The 18,863-nt window shown below is 45.6% G+C and overlaps 3 protein-coding genes across 3 annotated transcripts; 2 read left to right on the top strand and 1 right to left on the bottom strand.

Moving 5' to 3' along the window:
- Nucleotides 1-8,266: 8,266 nt before the first annotated feature.
- CCR75_006844 (uncharacterized protein) lies at nucleotides 8,267-9,226 on the top strand (the record flags this gene model as incomplete). Its single annotated transcript, XM_067964911.1, has 1 exon — nucleotides 8,267-9,226. One exon carries the CDS (start codon nucleotides 8,267-8,269, stop codon nucleotides 9,224-9,226), a length of 960 nt encoding a protein of 319 aa, XP_067823288.1.
- A 116-nt stretch (nucleotides 9,227-9,342) lies between these two features.
- On the bottom strand, nucleotides 9,343-10,092 carry CCR75_006843 (uncharacterized protein; the record flags this gene model as incomplete). Its single annotated transcript, XM_067964910.1, has 1 exon — nucleotides 9,343-10,092. One exon carries the CDS (start codon nucleotides 10,090-10,092, stop codon nucleotides 9,343-9,345), a length of 750 nt encoding a protein of 249 aa, XP_067823293.1.
- Nucleotides 10,093-10,553: 461 nt separating this feature from the next.
- Nucleotides 10,554-13,709, top strand: CCR75_006842 (uncharacterized protein; the record flags this gene model as incomplete). The annotated part of the gene is made up of 1 exon (XM_067964909.1): nucleotides 10,554-13,709. The coding sequence occupies one exon, from the start codon at nucleotides 10,554-10,556 to the stop codon at nucleotides 13,707-13,709; it is 3,156 nt and encodes a 1,051-aa protein (XP_067823294.1).
- Nucleotides 13,710-18,863: the final 5,154 nt, after the last annotated feature.

Genomic DNA, 18,863 nt, shown 5'->3' on the forward strand with positions numbered 1-18,863 from the left:
TTTCAAGCTGTGGAACAGCATAAGAGCATCCGCAGATGTTATATATGCGGAAGCAGGAAACATTTACGTCCAGCCTGCCCCCTACAAAATTCACGTAAAGCTCTTCGAGCACCAATTTCGACCTATACAAGAACTTTGGTGCGTTGCGGGAAACGTCGATACCCAGTAGGTGCGGAGCGCTCTACTGGGAACGACCTCGGCTCTTTCGAGCCTCTAGAATGTGAGAGTAACAATACCTAGCCCCAATTAGCTCGGTGCGCAATAATACGGGGCGTGAGTACAATTCTGGCTTGTTTGTCGCTCAAGCGACTGTGAAGGGCTTTGATAAGCCATGGTTATTTTTAATTGACTTAGGAGCGTCTTGCAATTATGCTCGAAGTCTTTCCCTTGAGGGAAATCAACAATACGTCGGGGCGCTTAAAGCGCATGAAAGATATACAATTACTGTTCTCTTAGCGACTGGGACTCGTGTCATTGCTCCTAAAGCTCCATTGAGCTTAGGCATAAAATTTCTGGTCTTTGACCATATTGAACACTATCTCATTTTTGATTTTGGATTCGACGTATGATCTCATCCTTGGTATGGCCTGGCCTTAACGCCATGAGCCATGTACCGATTGTAGTGTAAGACCTTAGGCGACACGCGCAATGTTCCTAGCAAAGTTTCGAAGAGTCCTGAAATCACCTTTGCTAGGCAACAAAAGCGCTATTGGGGCGAATCACTACCTGAATCTGTCAGTGTTTTAGATATTTGAATGTCTGGGTTAATAAACTTCAATAATGTAAACATTAATACTGAGCGCGACTGGAAAAGTGGGTGGAACGGCACGTACTCCGTCGAGTGACACTCGCTGAAATAACGATTCACTGAATGCTGGAAGCGTTGTAGGACTAAGGCCAAGTTATCAAGGGTACAATACTCCTGAGATACGTGGAGTGGCACGTCTAAGTCCACCGAGTGTAGTCGGCCGAGGTGGCTTATGAACCTGGCAAAATATCAATAAATTTAATTAAAAACCTGCTAACAGAAAAAATGTAGTACCGCATTAGTTTTACTTAAAAACGCGGAAAATAATAAACGAGTTAAATAGAAAGCAGTAAAAAACGCCCCTTACTCGTTGTAATTATTTTTCACCTCCTTTTCACAAAATTATGAGCAGGTTATCGCAAATATTATTTTTTAATTTCTAAATTAAAATTTAAAATAATTTTTTATATGATCCTAACCGTTCAGCTATATCGCTTTTATAGAAAACGTGACACGTAATTCTGCGGCAGCACTGGCTGTGACGCTTGCGCCATCTTAACGTTGGCTTCTGCATTAGCGTATCCAGGCAAAGTACGTTGATGGCGATACGGCGTACGACACACGCCTCGGTGGTGACACGTTCAACGCCTCTCTGATCATGGTCTTGCCCTGCCCCAAGATTTTCCGTAGAGTGAAGACGTCAAGGTGGACATACTAGGGCACCACTTGACCGGGATGGCGGAGCGATGTTACAATCAACAGGTCCAGGGGTGGTGAAAAAAAAATTTTACGCTAGAGCATGCTATGCAGCGTCAACTCCATACATTTGCGACGAAGATCACTCCCGCATAAAGTATGATAAGTTTCACAGCTCCCAAGAGCTTCAAGCGAAGCTGGACGGAGCATTACCTGTAATTGGTGACCGTGGGTGAAGCGTGTGAAGGTGCTGACAGCCTAAAAAGACAACATTGTGCATTACGCCGACCCTAGTATGAGGGAGTCGATTTTGGTGAGGTTAAACCTCACGCGCATATGCTATTTGTGGCAGGTGGAAAAGCTTGCGCACTTCGCGCAGTCGACTGATCGAACTGCGTGGATAGGATTTCGGAAAGGACGTGGTTAACACCGTCGACAATGGGCGCCGGGCTTACCACAAGACCTGAACAAACAATCACAAGGACTGTCGAGATGTGCGCAGTGCTATAAATGTGGAAAGCCTGGACATCTGAAGATAGCATGCCCCGACCGCAGCGCTAAGCAAAGAGCGATGGAGAATGTTTATTTCGTCCTCGCCATAGGTGAATCAAGTGTCAAGGAAGAATACTGGATCCTCTATAGTGGATCGAGTCGACACCTGGTAAATGACGCTTCAATGCTGGAAGACCTTGAGAAATACTTCAGCGAGTGCGTTGCTACGGATAGTGGTCACCTGCGCATAACGATGCGGGGAAGTATGATTATTACAACGACAGTAATGGGGAAAAGAACCAAGGTGCGCTTGACGGATTTATACTTCGCGGAAAACCTCGAGAGTGATTAATTTCGTACGGATTGTTGGAGCGTAAAGGGTGTCGAATACCGCACCGGGGCTAGTACCGTGTGGTAGCCACATTGAACGAAGGACCGGCTAATTTCGACGTGGGAGTACGCAATAACGTGTTGGTTGTGCGCGCACAAAATGCGAGCTAAATACGACAGGACGAGGCGTGCTGATGTCAGTACCTACGCAACACGAGGAGGACGCCGGTCAGGATGTACAGAAAGGTCTGCTTGTGCACTTTCATAAACGGCTTGCGCATCTTAATTACGACACTATTTTCAGGAATACAGCTCACGGATGAGCTGTGCGCGAACTACTTGGATTGCGCCCAAGGGAAACAAACCAAGAACCCGCAGTCGCAAAAGGACACTGTAAGAATCGCACTGATCGATGTGATTTGTGGAGTTCATATGCTCTGACCTCACGAGACTTATGACTCCGCACGACAGGTTGGGCAACGGTACATGGTAAATTTAATCGACATCAGGCTAATTACTGTAGCGTTTTCTTGGCCAAGTCCAAGGATTTTGCAGCTCAAAAGTTCAAGCACTTCATGGCTTTCATTAAGCAACAGTCCAACTGTCGAATTCACGTTTTGAGGACGGACGGTGGAAAATAATATAGGACATTGGAATTATTCTGCAAAGACACTGGTATTGCGCGGCAGGTGTGCGAGCCACGTAACCAAGCAAGTAATGGAAAGCAGAGCGAATGTACCGGACCATCATGAATATGATGCGGAGCATGCATTTCGCTTGTAGACTGCCGTTGAGCTGCCATACTGAGTGTCAATAGTGACACTATCGGCGGTTTGCCAGGGCTTTTCGGGTCAAACCCTTCTATTGCACGTGAAGCGACACGTAAATGGTCGCTGGAAAAGGAAGTTGAGTTGCTTAACTTCTTGTAAGATGTAAATTAGACACCATCTTTGGTATAGAACCAATACAGGCTTGAAAGTTTGGGGGCGTGATAGTTTCAAACTCTATGAGGCGTATCGTCTACTCCAATACAGGGGAGACGCGAAGTGTTTATACCCTCACAAAGTGATACAAGTGACCAATTTCACACGCTTGAGAATGGTGTAACCGGTAGCATCGAGGAAAAAGTTATTCTTGCGGCAATGCTTCGTTACATGCTCTTTTAGAGCTAGACGAAATGTCTATTGATGAGTGCGGCCGAGCCTCAAAGGCTGGCGACTTATTTCAGATGGTAGTCATTCGACCAACGATCGAGTTAAAGTCATCGTCACTTCTGGACGAATCTGTCCTGGATGACACAAAAGCTGCACTTAGTGCGCGAAGTGGGTCATCGATCCTTAAAGATCCTACATACCCATTTTATTTCTTGATTAAGGAATTTCAAGATGTGGTATGTACTAATCCACCATCTTTTTAGCCCCGGATAGAGGTGTCTGTCATGAAATTTACTTGGTTCCTGGAACCAAAAACTGTGTCACACGACAGTGGCTTTTACCAAGGGAACAATGTGATGTCATTGACGATTTTTCCGTACTAAGCACGCAGATGGAATGGTACGGGAAAGCAAATCTCCCCAAACGGCAAATGGCGCATGGTACATGCTTATAATAAGTTGATGCTGCCACTTTACCAGAACGAACCCTCCATTCCTAGAAAAAATGTTCTGCAGAGAAATATGGTGGGATGTACATTGTACAGTGCATTGGAATTAGTCGATGGTTACTACCAATTGCTTATGCGAGCTAGCGATATCCCGCTTACAGCGGTTAGCACCCCAAGCGGCATGTTATGAAAGTGGCTCGTCATGCCACAAGGGATTTCCAACGCCCCGGCAACATTTAATCGTCTAGTGACGCAACTGTTTCGCCTTCATCGAGATTATGCACAGACTTATTTCGATGGCATTTTAGTCCATAGCCGTTCGGAGCAGGGTCGGTCGGATGCAAAAACCATTTAGACCATTTGCGAGCAGTGCTCGAGTGTATGCGCACAAAAAATTGTCTGCCAATGCATCTAAATGCATTTTGGCCCAGAAGAAATTCCTTTCTTAGGGGTTTTCATTGGGAAACGAGGCCTTAGAGCGATCCCGCTAAGATAAAGCCATAGTAAATTGTCCGGTTCCTAATAACCAAAACAATTTGCGTAAGCGGTTGCGTCTCGCCTATTATTCACACAAATATAGCAAAATTTACGCTGAAATAGCTAGGCCATTATCTAATCTTCTCAAAAAGGATACATTATAGAGACTGGTGCTGGACTAGCACCGAACATAATGCTTTTCGAGCAGTTAAGATAGTCTTATTCATGCCTCGATCCTGGCATTACCAAACCCAAATTGGCCTTTCAGTCTCGTCTGTAACGCTACGGATTTTGCCATTGGCAGTGCTCGGTTACAAACAGTTGTTGATGGGCGTGAACGTGCTATGCGTCGAGTCTAGACAGCTTGAAGCTGCGAAAAGAACTACCCAGTTCATGACAAAGAGTTGCTTGGTATGAAGTATGCTCTCGTCAAATTCACAGTTCATCTGCTCGGCTTTAAGCCGTTTGTGATACATACAGATCACGCGTCATTACGCACGGCGACTCAGCCGCCCCTTCTCTCACAGAGAATGGACCGATGGCTATCCTTTTCCGCCGACTACACTTCGAGGTGAAGTATAAGCCTGGCAAGCAGGATGCTTTGGCCGATGCGCTCTCTCATTTAATAACTATCATGTCGCCTATTACTGAATTAATCCGTTTGGCTTACGCCAAGGATGAACAGTGTGTAGCTCTGCTACGAGCTCTAAAGAACTTTGAATCGGATTTTTAATTGTCGGTACGTTTGCGCGCAAGGTTACATTGATTTTCTATCGTAACGAACTGTTGCTTTATTACACGGACGCTGTGGATCCTTTGCGCGTCGTTGTTTCTCTCGATGAAGATTTGAAGTACCGAATCCTTTATAAGGCACACGATACTGTCATGCGAAACTTGTCAACGAGTTAAACTCTCGGCGCATGCTGCTGCGCCACTGGCAAGTCTACCCGTACCCATAGGATATTAGGAGTCCATTAGTATAGATTTTGTTTCGGTCTACCGAAAAATTCCGCCGGTAACTCTGGCATATTGGTCTTTGTTGACCGATTCAGCAAAATGGCTAACTTAGCGGCCGTGGCAGATACCATTGATGGTGACGGTACAGCAAGGCTGTTTATCGATCGCGTATTTCGACAACACGGTTTACCAGTGGCAGATACCATTGATGGTGACGGTACAGCAAGGCTGTTCATCGATCGCGTATTTCGACAACACGGTTTCCAGTGGCAGTTCTCTGATCGGGACCTCCAATTCACAAGTAAATTCTGGAAATCATTCTTTTCGAGTGCATGGTACCAGATTGGACATGTCCACCGCGAACCATCCGCAGACCGATGGTCAAACTGAACGTGTAAATCGCGTCATTGAAGACGTTTTACGCAGTATGTGTGCACAGTTGCCAAAGCGCTGGAGCTCAACGCCCTCAGCGGTAGAATACGCGTTAAATAACGCTGTACATGCCTCTACAGACGATTTTACTGCTCGGCTCAGGGCTGGGTGGGAGAGAATTAGCCGATAGGCTTGCTGATATCAGCCCTGTTACCGTTCGGAAACAAGTAAGCGAGTTTCTTGCGACGCGGTTTAGTGTTTTAAGACTTGTAAGGGATACGATGGCTGATAGCCAAGACAAACAAAAAAGAATAAGCAGGTGCCAAAGACAGAAGCTGTTTTAATTCTTATATGGTCGGAGAACAAGTTTTATTAACGCTAAAAACCTACCTACTAACTTGGTTTCCGCGGTCTTCTAGACCAAATTGCGCCCGCGCTTTATTGGACTATTTACGGTCGTGGCCTAGAAGAGCCTAGCAAACTGCGTACACACCCAGTGTTTTACGTTGGCATGCTGAAGCCATATCGGGACCCTTTCCACGTGGACTTAAAGGCGCTTACGCCGAGACAGGCGGCTGTGCCGCAGATTGCTGCATCCTTACCAGGATATCCAACTGGCCCTCTAAACAAGGTTGTTGACGCTACAACAGCGAAAGACGATTCTAGACCACCTCATACGAGCTCTCAACTTGAGCAAGGACCTCACATAGAAGTTACACCTCGTGCTTTAGATCATCAAAGGCCTACACCGAGGTTTCGGCCCCCTCCCGAGCTGCTTGATGCGCGGAGGAACCTTCTGTTTCACGTGGAGAAACTCGTAAATAAGCGACGCCGTCGTAAGGGCCAATACCAGTAGCTGGTGAAGTGGCTACGGTACCCCTCTTCTGAAATCTCTTCGGAGATTAGAGTACCTCTTCGGCAAGATTGCCCGTACGCCGTTGACTTTTCTGAGCGCCAAGCTCAGGTTCAACTCGCGTCAAACGACGCTTCCCACCACTAGAGTGGAATTAGGTGGATCTATAGCCTCAGTGCGGCTTTGATCTAGGGTTGTACGGTCAACCGAAGCACTGAAATATCGGCCAGGCCTTTCTTCGTTTTGTGGCATAAATACCGAACGTAATTGGCCTTTGGCTATAAGCTTGGCGAAATCGAGGCAAAGATTCCGTTCCAAACGAACGTTAGCCGCATCCCCAGACTCTAATTTTCCAAATATAACGAAGGCGGCGGGCTCGTTGGACCCAGTTCTCAAATGAGACTTCATTTTCCCTCCTTGTGTCGTTTGGAAACAAAACAATCGAAATTTTCCTTATCGAGGTCGCCGAAGCCCCACGGGCTTATTCACGTAAACACGTCAGATACTGACTTCGCGTCACTCACTACCTTTGGCGTAAGGTATCGCTAATGAAGTGAGTCGCGCGCAGCGATCTCCTCCGGAGTTCTCGCTACGTCTCCAAAGATACAGATGGCCAAGCTGTGACCCGCTATCTCTTTGAAACGGTCGTTCGCACTTAGGGGAGCGAATCTATATTCACTATGAGCTTTAGCTTTCGCTATCTCGGCAGCTCGACGACGAGCTTTTTCCTCTATGAGGATTATCCGCTTTTGCTCTTCATCGAGCGAATTCGTAATGATGTTGGACTCAGGGTCCCGTGTCCTGCCTAATGCAGGAAAGACATCAGCGGCACCAGGTTTTGGGAACGGATTCGGGGCCGCTGACGTTCATCCGGAGGAAAAGGCGTATAAGAGCGACGCTCTTGTTCCTCATTCTGTGTGACTTTAAAAGTCCACCATGCCCCATCGTCGAGGAAAGTACTCAGAGTCTCTGACTCACGCTTAAATGTCATGGGACAAAGGAAAGCAAAACGTAACCAAACGGTTAGCTGTTTATGTTCCAACCTCAAAAAGAAACTAGAGCGAATGTTGTCACTCGGTGTCAACAGTCTGATGAGGGAGGGTGTAATGGGGCACACTTCGGTTGGAGAACCGTTGTTGTGGTACGTTTACTTCATGGGTAAACTGCCCTTTTATTCTATTTTAAAATAGTCAGTTACTTAAATCCCATGTATTATGGGTAACAAATGTGGTCGCCACCAGTTATAAAAATTGGCGGCCGAAATCTATTTTTAAATAAGCTAGAGTAAGGTTTTTAGATTTAAATAATTAAATAAAGTGCAGTTCTTCTTTTAATCTTAAAGCGTTAAGTGCCTTCCTAAGGCTTGAGCAGTTCCTCTGACTTTAGGAGCGAGGTAGCTCCGCTACAGAAATCGTCCTTACGCACGCAATTTAGAAATAATTTGTCCGTCGAAGGCATTGTTTATGCAGATATGAATCGATATATTCGATAAATCAACCAGCAAGCTCTTACAAAATTGTCAGCAAATTTGTCTTGAAAAAAGTCGTAAAGCGAAACCACGACATTATTTCACAAGAGCATGATACGAATTTATAGAACACAACATAGCTCTATTTCTCCACAAATTTGATAATAATCTCTTCGAGATAATCCTATATGGGTGAAATTGAGTACTCGCAACTATCCTAGTAATTTCTCTCACCCGATTCCTCTGGTCACACCAACGCCTATCATTTGACATGAAGCTGCTACTTCTCGCCACGCGGCACGTCGCTCGAGCAGCAGCCCCTACTGCAGCCATCGCACTGCGTCGATGTTTCAAACAGTCGCTTGTCCATGGCTTATCAGTACCCAGCGCACGCTATTTAAGCAGCAGCTCTGGCGACAAGAAGAGCGACGCCTCCAAACTCTTCGCATCGAAAGACGACAGCGACAGTGATAGCGACAGTGATAGCGATAGTGATAGTGACTCGGATTCGGAAGATGAGGACGTAGAAGAATTGCTTCCTATTGACGAGGAGGGAATCTCTACGGCCGAGCGACGGAAGCGTCTCAATGCGTTCTTGGCGCATAATGCCGAGTACTTTGATGAAAAGCGTTGGGGCGCCCAAGACGGTGAGAAATGGTTTGGATTCGATGGCGACGTGGACGCCGTGACGGACGAAGGCGTGCCGACGTGGCTGCAGTCGGTGCGCAACATGGTGAGCGTCGAGCAGGAACGCGCCGTTCGTGCCAAGGAAGCGCGCGTTGCGTTCCACAATGCTAAAAACAAGATTGTGCGTGTGCGAACAGTCGATGAACAGGGCCGCGCATACGGCACAGGTCGGCGGAAAACGAGCTCGGCGCGTGTATGGATTAAACCCGCGTTGGTGCCATTTATGGGCCGCATTCAGGTGAATAAGAAGGATTTGGTCGACTATTTTGTGCGGGATTTCCACCGCGAGGAAGTGTTAAAGCCCTTTTCGGTCGTTGACAAGATTGGTGGATTTGACGTGTATTGTACCGTGAAAGGAGGAGGTTTGACGGGCCAGTCGGGAGCCGTGCGTCACGGGATTGCGCGTGCACTGCAAGCGTTTGATCCGAACTTGCGACCAGCAATGAAGAAGGCAGGGCTGATGACGCGGGATCCTCGTATGGTCGAGCGAAAGAAGGCGGGGCAGCCCAAGGCCCGCAAGAAGTTCCAATGGGTCAAACGATAAAGCTTCGTGGGGGATTTGAAAACATTTCGCAAATTTGAGAAAAAAAGAATCTATTTTTTTTTTTTAAATTATCAATTGTTGGGATATTGGTATCAAAGCACTATACGTATATTTCTTTAAAAGGCGTCCGACATGGACGCTTCGAGCTTCCGTAATGCCTCTAACTCGTCATCGTTGGCGGTGCCCACCACGCTAATGTTCGATTCGATGACGTGGGAAGGCACTTCTGGCAAATGGTACTGCGCCATTGGAGCCGCTGCGACAGGTGCGGTGGGAGCTTTTGCTCCTTTTGCAGGTGTGGCAGCTTCTGCAGGTGTCGCGACAAGGGGCTGGAGAACCTTCTCTTCTAGCTCGAGCTCCTCCATCTCGCGCAGCTCGTCTTCAAGCTCGTCGTCATCGTACAATTGCGATCCAAACGGCTGCGAGATGGCGCGTCCAATTTCGTCCGCCATGGCCGTTTCTTCCTGAATGTCATCCATAATATTGTCCACCGTGTCGACGTTCATTTGGCCGTGGATGGCCTTCATCTGCTCCGCGCCCGAGCGCAGCGCCGTGAACGTCTCCATGTTTACGTGCGCACTCTCAAGCGTCATCACCTGCGTTTCAAGCGTCATGCGCGCGCCCTGGAGCTTTTCTATTTCAGCCTCGTACATTTTCTTGCGTTTGAGCGCAAAGATTGCGCCACGTTTGTCCTTTGCCACACTTCTTTGTTTGGCCTCTGCTAATTGAAGCAAGATTTTCTTCTCAATATGCACTTCCCGCTTTTCCAGTGATTCCAGCTGCTCACGCAGCTTGCGAATTGTATCTGCTGTGGCCACGGGCGAACGCGCAGGTGCCGCCGACTTGCGCCCGAATAAGTTCATCATCGGAGAGAATTTCGCTCGTTCGTATTTATTTTTTTATTTTGAGCCAAATTAGCAATGGAGCGTTATATTTACTCTTAGGAGGTAGACTACATATTTTGACAGTTAATCTATCCTGTTTAAATGTATGTTTTGAGCTCGGACTTGCCGATTTATGTTGCTCGAAAGAGATTAAAATCGGGTGAAGATTCAAGGATATTAAATTCAACTGTTCTATTAAAGTTGAAATTACCAGCAGTTGATATGGTTTTGATATCAACCAATCGTGCGACATCACAAAACGATACACATTTCACCACTTCCATGTCCTATATTTGTACATAGGGTAAAAAAAGAGAACGAGATTGCCCATTGTGATTGGCCATGAGTAGCAGTGGAATATTCAAGCTTCAGTAATTTAATCTTGTACGATTTGATACCACTTGGCCATTTTCGTATGCGTACTCCATCATTTGCATAGCTCGATGACTCAAGGTCCGAGCTCGTCCGCAACGGCCGCTTCGAACGAGGAAAACCTGCAGCTGTCAGGTGCATGTGATGCCGAAATGAGCGGATCCTCGGCCTCTCAAGTGTCCAACTCGCAAGCGTCGCATTCGTCGTGCCAGCGACCATTGCCACACGACGTACCGCTGCGATATCACTGGGTTGGGTATCTCCAGAAGCGCAGCGATTGGCTAAAGCACTGGGAGACGTATTTCTTCGTTCTACGTGGCTGCTCGCTCTATTGCTACTTATCGGAAGAGGACGCACGTCGCCAGAATGCCAAGTCTAAGATCAAAAAGGGCAAATTCGGCTTCTCTGAACGTGTGTCACTCGTCAAGGCGTGCGACGTCGAATGCACGGGGGCGAATACGCTTTCGCATTCAATGATTTCCGCTGCTTCGCCGCATATCAATAGCAGTGGCTATGCTGGAGAACCTGGATCTGACGTCATGCCTTCAAGTAGTTCAGTCTCCTCCATGTATCGATTCACACTCGTAACGAAAAAGGGTCATCAGCTGCACTTTCGTACCAACTCCGAGGCCAGTAAACACGCATGGCTACACTTTGTGGCGAACGCCGTTGCAGATCATGATCTTTCAGGTCACTTGCGGCCGCCCGTGCAGCGGTTACGCACGAATGTCGAGGACTTTTACAAGGGGTACGAATATTTTTATGCCGCGTTATGTGCTCGAGTTACGGCGGACGAGAGGGGTACGGATATACTCCCGAATTCTCCATCCGCCAATCATACTAACGGACCGAGTGAGGAAATTGACCGGTCCAATCACATGCCGTCGAGTTCGAAGAAACCAGCTGTTTCGAGCATCTCCGTGACCCCAAACCAGCCGCTCGCAAAGACAAACATTCTCGCTCCTCTTGATCATGTCCTTGTTCGTTTTTTCTCTTTTTTAAAATCCGACGTGATTTTACGTAGTAATTACCTTCCCATGGTACCGTTCGAAGGAAAATACCGCGGTTTCGGCGGTATCCTCGAGTATTTCACCCGATTGTCACAAGCCGTGCAAGTGGAACAATATATTGTCGAAAGTATTGAAATGGAAACCACTACCCGAGCGTATCCAGACCAATATATTATTGTCATCTCGGGACGCGAAATGATGCACGTGCGGTATAACGAAACAACTTTTATGCAGCAATGGACACATAAACTCCACCTGAAACCAAAAGATAACGGTCGCGTCAGTCGCTGGGAGATTTTTGGCGATGTCGTGGCGTCAAGTGTCGTGTTTAAACCTCCTGGATGCATTACGACCCTCACGCTTCCATCGTTAGCCGAACGTATTCGAGAATCGGTCGTCGGGGGATATGTTGTTTCGATTCTATTGTTTCATATCACAAATGTACGATCACGCGAGTTACAAGGTGATGCGTTTTTTATTCGTTGTTCGTTGGATACGAATGAGCTCGAGGGTGTGTGGCATACGGAAGCCCAGTCAATCGCCGCTGCTCCGGTCAAAGTCGATACGAGTGATTCAAGAAATGAATTATCAACACCGTCGTGGTCCTACACGTTTGATCAAGAGCTCTTTTTGCAATTTGATCGGCTTTCACGCGATGACAATACAGTGCTATTGATTGAATGTTGTCGACAATCGAATCATGAAGTGGTTGCACAAAGTCACGTGAATCTCGCGAATTTTTTAAATCAACACCACGGCAAATCGACCAATCGATTGCTTGAATCGAGTCGACACGGTGTCGTAGATCGAAAAAACACCATGCAAGAAGCATCCATTCATCGTGACATACAGACATATGTGCTTTCAAATGATCACCAGAGTTTCTTTGGCAAACTCCAACTCGGTCTTACGATTTCGTCCATGTCCCATCGTTCAAACTCGCACCCACGCGCGTCCATGTCTCGGTATCGAGACAGTTACCGAGAGACTACTGTCAATACGGATTTGAATACGACAATTGTGGCCACGTCCGATAGTCCGTATCGTAGTTTTCGATCGTTGACACGAGGGATTCATTCGCACGTGGAAGAAAACGTGATGCATCAATTTGTAATCAATGGCGTCCGGTATCAGCTTGCAGAGAAGTATCGAATGGTCAAGATCGTTGGCAAAGGCACGTATGGCGAAGTCATTGCGGCCAGTGATTTTGTCCACGGTGGGACATTTGCCATTAAAAAATTAGGGCAATTTCTACGACATCCAAAAGTGGCATTATTGGCGTTGCGTGAGATTCAATTAATGCGTGAAATTGGCACGCATCCATGTTTAATGGGGTTTCGAGAACTCCAGCGACCGGTGAGTTTTGAACACTTTGAAGATTTGTACATTATTCAACCCCTTATGGAGACGGATTTGTGTCGTATTATCCACTCGAAAGAAAGTTTAAGTGACGATCAAGTACAATATTTTCTCTATCAAATGCTCTGTGGGATTCACTATTTACACTCGGCGAATGTATTGCATCGGGATTTAAAACCGAGCAATATTCTCGTGAATTCCGATTGTCGGATTAAAATTTGTGACTTTGGGCTTGCAAGACATGCAAATGATCAGGATTTAGCTGAAGGACTTTCCGAGTACGTTGTCACACGATGGTATCGAGCACCGGAGCTCTTACTCGCGAATGCCTACACGAAAGCAATTGATATGTGGTCCATTGGATGCATCTTTGCGGAATTACTTGGACGGCGAATTGTTTTTCCAGGCACGTCGTATGTGAATCAATTAAAAGTTATTGTCGAGATTGTGGGGACCCCCACGACTTTTAATTTTTGTGATAATCCCATTGCGCGCCGGTATGCTGGACGACAGTTTTTACTTCAAAATCCGCAGGTACCTAAAATCGAGTGGGGTCAGGTTTTTCCACAAGCAAATCCAGAAGGGTTAGAGTTACTCGATCGGTTACTGCAATTTGACCCGTCAAAACGAATTACGGCTGCTGAAGCATTAGAGCACTCGTACGTAAGTCAGTGGCGGAATGCACAGCTAGAAGAACCTTGTCACGCCGACGTTGCCACGAAATTGACACAGTTTGATTATGTGCAAATGTCGTACGATCCGCAGACGCTCAAGGAGCTGCTGTACCAGGAAGTAATGAAGGCGCAACATTCCTTGCCAGAGCATCAAGAAACAATTATTGAGTCAGAAAGTAGCTAGTATGGTTTTGAAATGCTCCCGTGATAATTCAAATTGAATTCTTTTAGTCGAGAGAGAAATTCGTGCTTTACGCGAAACGTCTCGTACTTTCTATTTTGCGAAGGTGTAATTTCTTATATAATTTTTCAAAGAAGTGTCCAAAAATTCGCTTTTCGTGATATCAAATAATTTGAATAAAGAAACGAAAAGTAAGCGCCAAACAGGAAAAGGACGGCAGCATTTCACATTCAAGTAACATAAGCTCTCGCAAATTAAGGTCGTGTAAAAATTGAATCATAACTCGTTGATTAAATTTAGCATGTTGTCATTATATCAAAATTGCAGATTCATAACGACGTAATAGTTTTTATGGTTTGAGCTCAACAGCCAAGTCCATGAGGTACACGCACAATCTTCCTGCATCTTCAAATGACGCTCGGCCTTGAAGCTGTACTTTAGACCGTCTAACACCCCAAGTTAAAAGCGTTGCAGCTGGAAGAGGAGATTCGTGCATGTACAAAATAGAAAGGAACGTACGAACTAGTGGACACACAAAATGTTGCAGGAAGAGTTGTTACTTTTGTTTTCCTCTAGCTCGCTACGAACCCTTACGACAGAGGAAATCAGGAATGAAATTCCCAACAGTCGTTCAGCGTAAGCATGGTAACAAACAAAGATGTGCGTACCACTTTGTTGGTTCATCACCCAAAAGCTTGCCTTTCAACACTCCTCCTCGTCAACACTGCTCGTGACTGTATCGGGGCACCTTACACTAGTGCTGGTAATTACTAGTTGACCTTACACTGATTACAGCGAACGTGAGATGCCTCGAAACTTCACATACACAAGGGTACAGATGGAGGTTTCTAAGCAGTTAAGGGAATTCAAAGGATTAAAATTAGGGAATAACAAAGGGAACAGGTACAGGCACACACCACTTTTGGTATCGACACACTCGTTGAAAATGAAACAGAAATTATAAAAGGAAATGTTGTTCCACCCCCGTTTGCAGTGAGAAATATATCTGCGTTTATTCCTGGGTGTGCATCGTTCCAACTCCGCCAACATTTATACTCGGTCTTCATCATGCCGCTTGCTCCACCCTCAGAACACATTTGTGAGACGCATGAGGAAGCTGGAGAGGCAATCAAAAACGTTTGCGTGGCAAGAAGCTTCTTCAACGAAGAAATTATGCACCAAGGCCGAACAATCACCGAAAAACTAGGAAGGTATGGCTTGCTCGCGCTCATGGTGGTGGGTACAGAAGACACGCCAAACTTCAACAAGGCTTCTTATCTACTCATGGGCAGTCACTGTTTAGCGCCAACTGAATCCAGATTCTGGGCAAGAATGGAAAGTAAGTGTAGTCGTTGCAACGCACAACCATGAGGCAAGCGATAATCTTGCAGCATTTGCGGAAGCCAGGGCGTTAAACAAGTCGTAGAAGCAGCAAATTTTGAATTTTCAAAAGGTGGAGCACCTCCTCGATTAATTTTGAGCACCATGATGCGATCAGATCTTAGTTTTCCAGCCACTGAAAAAAAACGTTTCTCGGACGTAATAGCTAAGTTGCAAGAGCATTATTCGGGCTTGCCTCCGCACAGGCAACGCCTTCTGAAGCAGATATTATTAAACTCGCATCTATTTCAAGCACATCGACAAATGATCCAGCCTCTATCGCTATATGTGGATGGCCAAAGGGGTAAAAAAACGCAATTCGTCAGCATTTGAGTACATTGATAGAACGGCGCAAAGGCCACAAAAACGAAGATGCGTGGCCTGCGATCAAGGAAGTCACAACAAGCGCAGGTGTCGTCAGAACAAAATAAATACTTAATCTACGCCGGCTAATGCCTTCATTATGGCAAATCTCCTTGACCTTACTGCTCAAGTTACATAATTTGGTCTCACGAGAGTTGTGATATTTTTTATGCAGGTACCTTGAGATAATTTTTGCTTAGCAAGCAGCTTCTCGCGTGGACAGAAAAGGCTGAATCTTGATTTGCACCCGCGTCGAATAATGAGTTGTAAGAAAAGCTTCATACCAGTATAATTGCACCGTAGTAAACACATTGCGTTATGAGCACTGTGTCTTCTTTAAGAAATATAATGAATTTGTAGCAGACCACAATATAGCAATATACGTACTACTTTTCAATAATCCCATCTATATCTAAAATAATCGTTCACGTCCAAGACTGTATAGGCCGGGGATGTGGCGATATCGAATTATTTAGGGGTAAAAGCCGGTGTGTGTGGCTATACCGAAAGGGGTGTGTGGCTATACCGGCTCCCAAAGTAAAACTATAAATATATTTAAATTTCTACGTAACGATCTACTACTTAACTTATTATAGTAATATTTAACTAATAATTGCGCCTCCTTGCGCACCCCACAATCGTGTCTTATAACGATTAACGGGCTTCATTTAGACTTAAATGAACCAATTAATATAGCTAATGTCTTATTGCATCAATATTACCCAATTTGGTATTATTGGAACTATTTCAGTCAAAATTAATAAAGATATCCATTTCGTACTTCTTTATTTATTTCCTCTCATAGGATAGATAGAATTTATTTTTATAATTCCTCTTATATGAAATAATACTTATGTAACGGGACACCCCGTTGCAATGACAAAACGCTGGATCCTTGCTCTGCCACCGTCGACTTCAATCGATTTATTTCAAACCGATCACTTGGCGCAACATCTAATCTTGGTGCAGCCAGTAAGTATGTCCGGAGGAATATTCACGGTCTCACGATTTTCCGCTTTTTGATTCCACGCTTAGTGTAATAACCGACAAATTTGATGCAAACTTTAATATTTTGGCCTTGGCCGATGCTTTCTCGCCATCAAGCTGCTTCAAAGCATCTTGGTATTTGCAACGGCATCGGTTCCTCGTAATTCACATTCAATTTTGGCAACATTTTGGGCATGCCTAGAAATTTTCGAGCCAAATTAAAGAAGCAGTAAACTCAGCTTCTATGGAAGAGAGCAAAAAACACCACTTTATTTTTGCTCAACCAGCTCAATGGCATATCGTCAATCTTAATTCTACCACCCGTGATTGATATTCGGTCACCTTTGTTGGCAGCAAAATCCGCGTCGCTGTATCCAACCACTTGCAAAATGCGTTCGAGTCCTTTGTTCTTACAACCATAGAAAGACATAGATGTTTCTGTCGGATAGGTAGGTACCTAGCAATTTTTCGTTGTCGGCGGATGAGTTCACGTTGACGTCTTGTGCACCGCAAAATAAATGTCTGTCCTCGTGCAACTTGAAGTATATTGTAAGCTACATCAAGTGGGTGAAATGATTTCACAGTCACCACTCAGCCAGTAGTCGGTAAGAAATCGAGCTTAGATTCTTTAGATTCATTCCACGTACATTATGCGCCATTTCAAGACCGTGTCATTTAGCATGTCCATAATTCCGAGCTTCTGGTCAAATGTTTATAGAGTTACAGTAAAACATATCAACTTTCATGTCCCTTGGCCATTCAAACTACCTGACGACTGAGCTTGAGAAACCTGTCTGTCGAAACTTCGACCCCTTTCCAAATAATTGAGCTAAGTCCTTCGTGCAGTTCGCGTCCGTCGAAAGGCCGAATACCATTTTTGTATGCCTTGCATCCGGGTACCTAACTTGTACCCTGTGTCCATATTCTTAGTCACCCAAGTTTGAACGTTGGTCGTGCAACTTTATAACATGATCGGGTAAATTTTCATACCCGCCTTTACTGGCAACATGTAATGAGAAACATATCCATGTAAAAAGATACATTTATATTACACCTTTATCCTTGGACCGCCATATCCAGGCTGCGCAGTTCCATATTGCATGCTCTCATCAGCACCAAGAGTTCTGACGCATCGTCGGTCTTGGTGCTAGCATCGTCCACCGCATGGATCTAACTGTATTTACTATTTCTTACAAGATCTTCATGCTCATTGGTGTAACGGGGCATTCTATGCTAGTACTGATAACAGTACTCGTCAATCTACACTGATTACAGTGCTGTGGGGCGCCTCGTTTACTTAACGTACACGCCGTGCAGATGAAGGTTCTATCAAGCTAGAAAGTCCTAGCTACCAGAGGCTTATTCTAAGGCTTTGAAATAGAGAAAAAGGAGAACTGTATTAAAAAATATCAAGTTCCTACGTAACAATCTTCTATCTACTACTGACTTTCCTATATTAATAACAAACTGTGCCGTTTTTCGAACCGTTTACGGAATGCATCCAGTTTGTCACGACAGATTTCACAGCCTTTGCTTTGCACAATCTGTACAAATACTTCCTAAGCTTTGAACAAAGGAGTGACATCCTTTGCCCGCATACGAGTGCACCACCGATACTGAAAAAAAAACATCGATGAAGAACTTCGTTTCATCCTCACCAGGCTTATGCAGCCTGGATGAGTCGAACAACGGAATATGGTACCGATCGTTGGACATTCAGACCAACGCTTTAGGTTGCCCTTAGAGGGCAACCATGATTTCTTTTCGAGAGCAAACCGCAAAATATTGCGGTCTCTCTACCATTGGGTCATTATAACGTTAACGCTAACATGGCTCTCGGCACGGTCCTGAGAATCACTCGATCCTGGTAATGCATATTAGCACCACCAGTATTATTCATACTTAAGTGACTCTTACGATCACTTCGTTCCTCGTGATGCATGCTGACATCACGAGTGGTAGTCGTCCATGGAGTCATCACAAGATGACTCCGGACACCAAAAGGGTCTGACAGAGCGTCACATAACTTCGTCAACACCTCTTTGGTTGTCACGTGAGAACGCGAAGGTTTCACGGACGTGGCACCGGTTGATTCAGAGGCCTTAATAGCTTTCACCGAGTCGGGCAATGACACCAGTCACCTATAATGAGAGTTGCAGCACTCGTCACAAGACACGATTGTGCGGTGCGCAAGTAGGCACGGTGCACACTACAAGCTGCACCGTTTGTCTACAGAGGCAGGAATACATTGATCTCGTGGGAGGATTCATGCCCATGCTATTTTAAGGGTGCAGGCCCCATGCCTCAAAGTAAACATTTATCTTGAGATCATCATTGGAGGAGGCTCATCTCTTGTGAGATGCGCGAAGGGATTGAGAACCTCCAATCCTTTTACGAGCGCCGGAAGCGCTCGTTCTCTGATGGATC

This window comes from Bremia lactucae, linkage group LG17 (assembly GCF_004359215.1).
Source record: "Bremia lactucae strain SF5 linkage group LG17, whole genome shotgun sequence".
Taxonomy (NCBI): Eukaryota; Oomycota; class Peronosporomycetes; order Peronosporales; family Peronosporaceae; genus Bremia; species Bremia lactucae.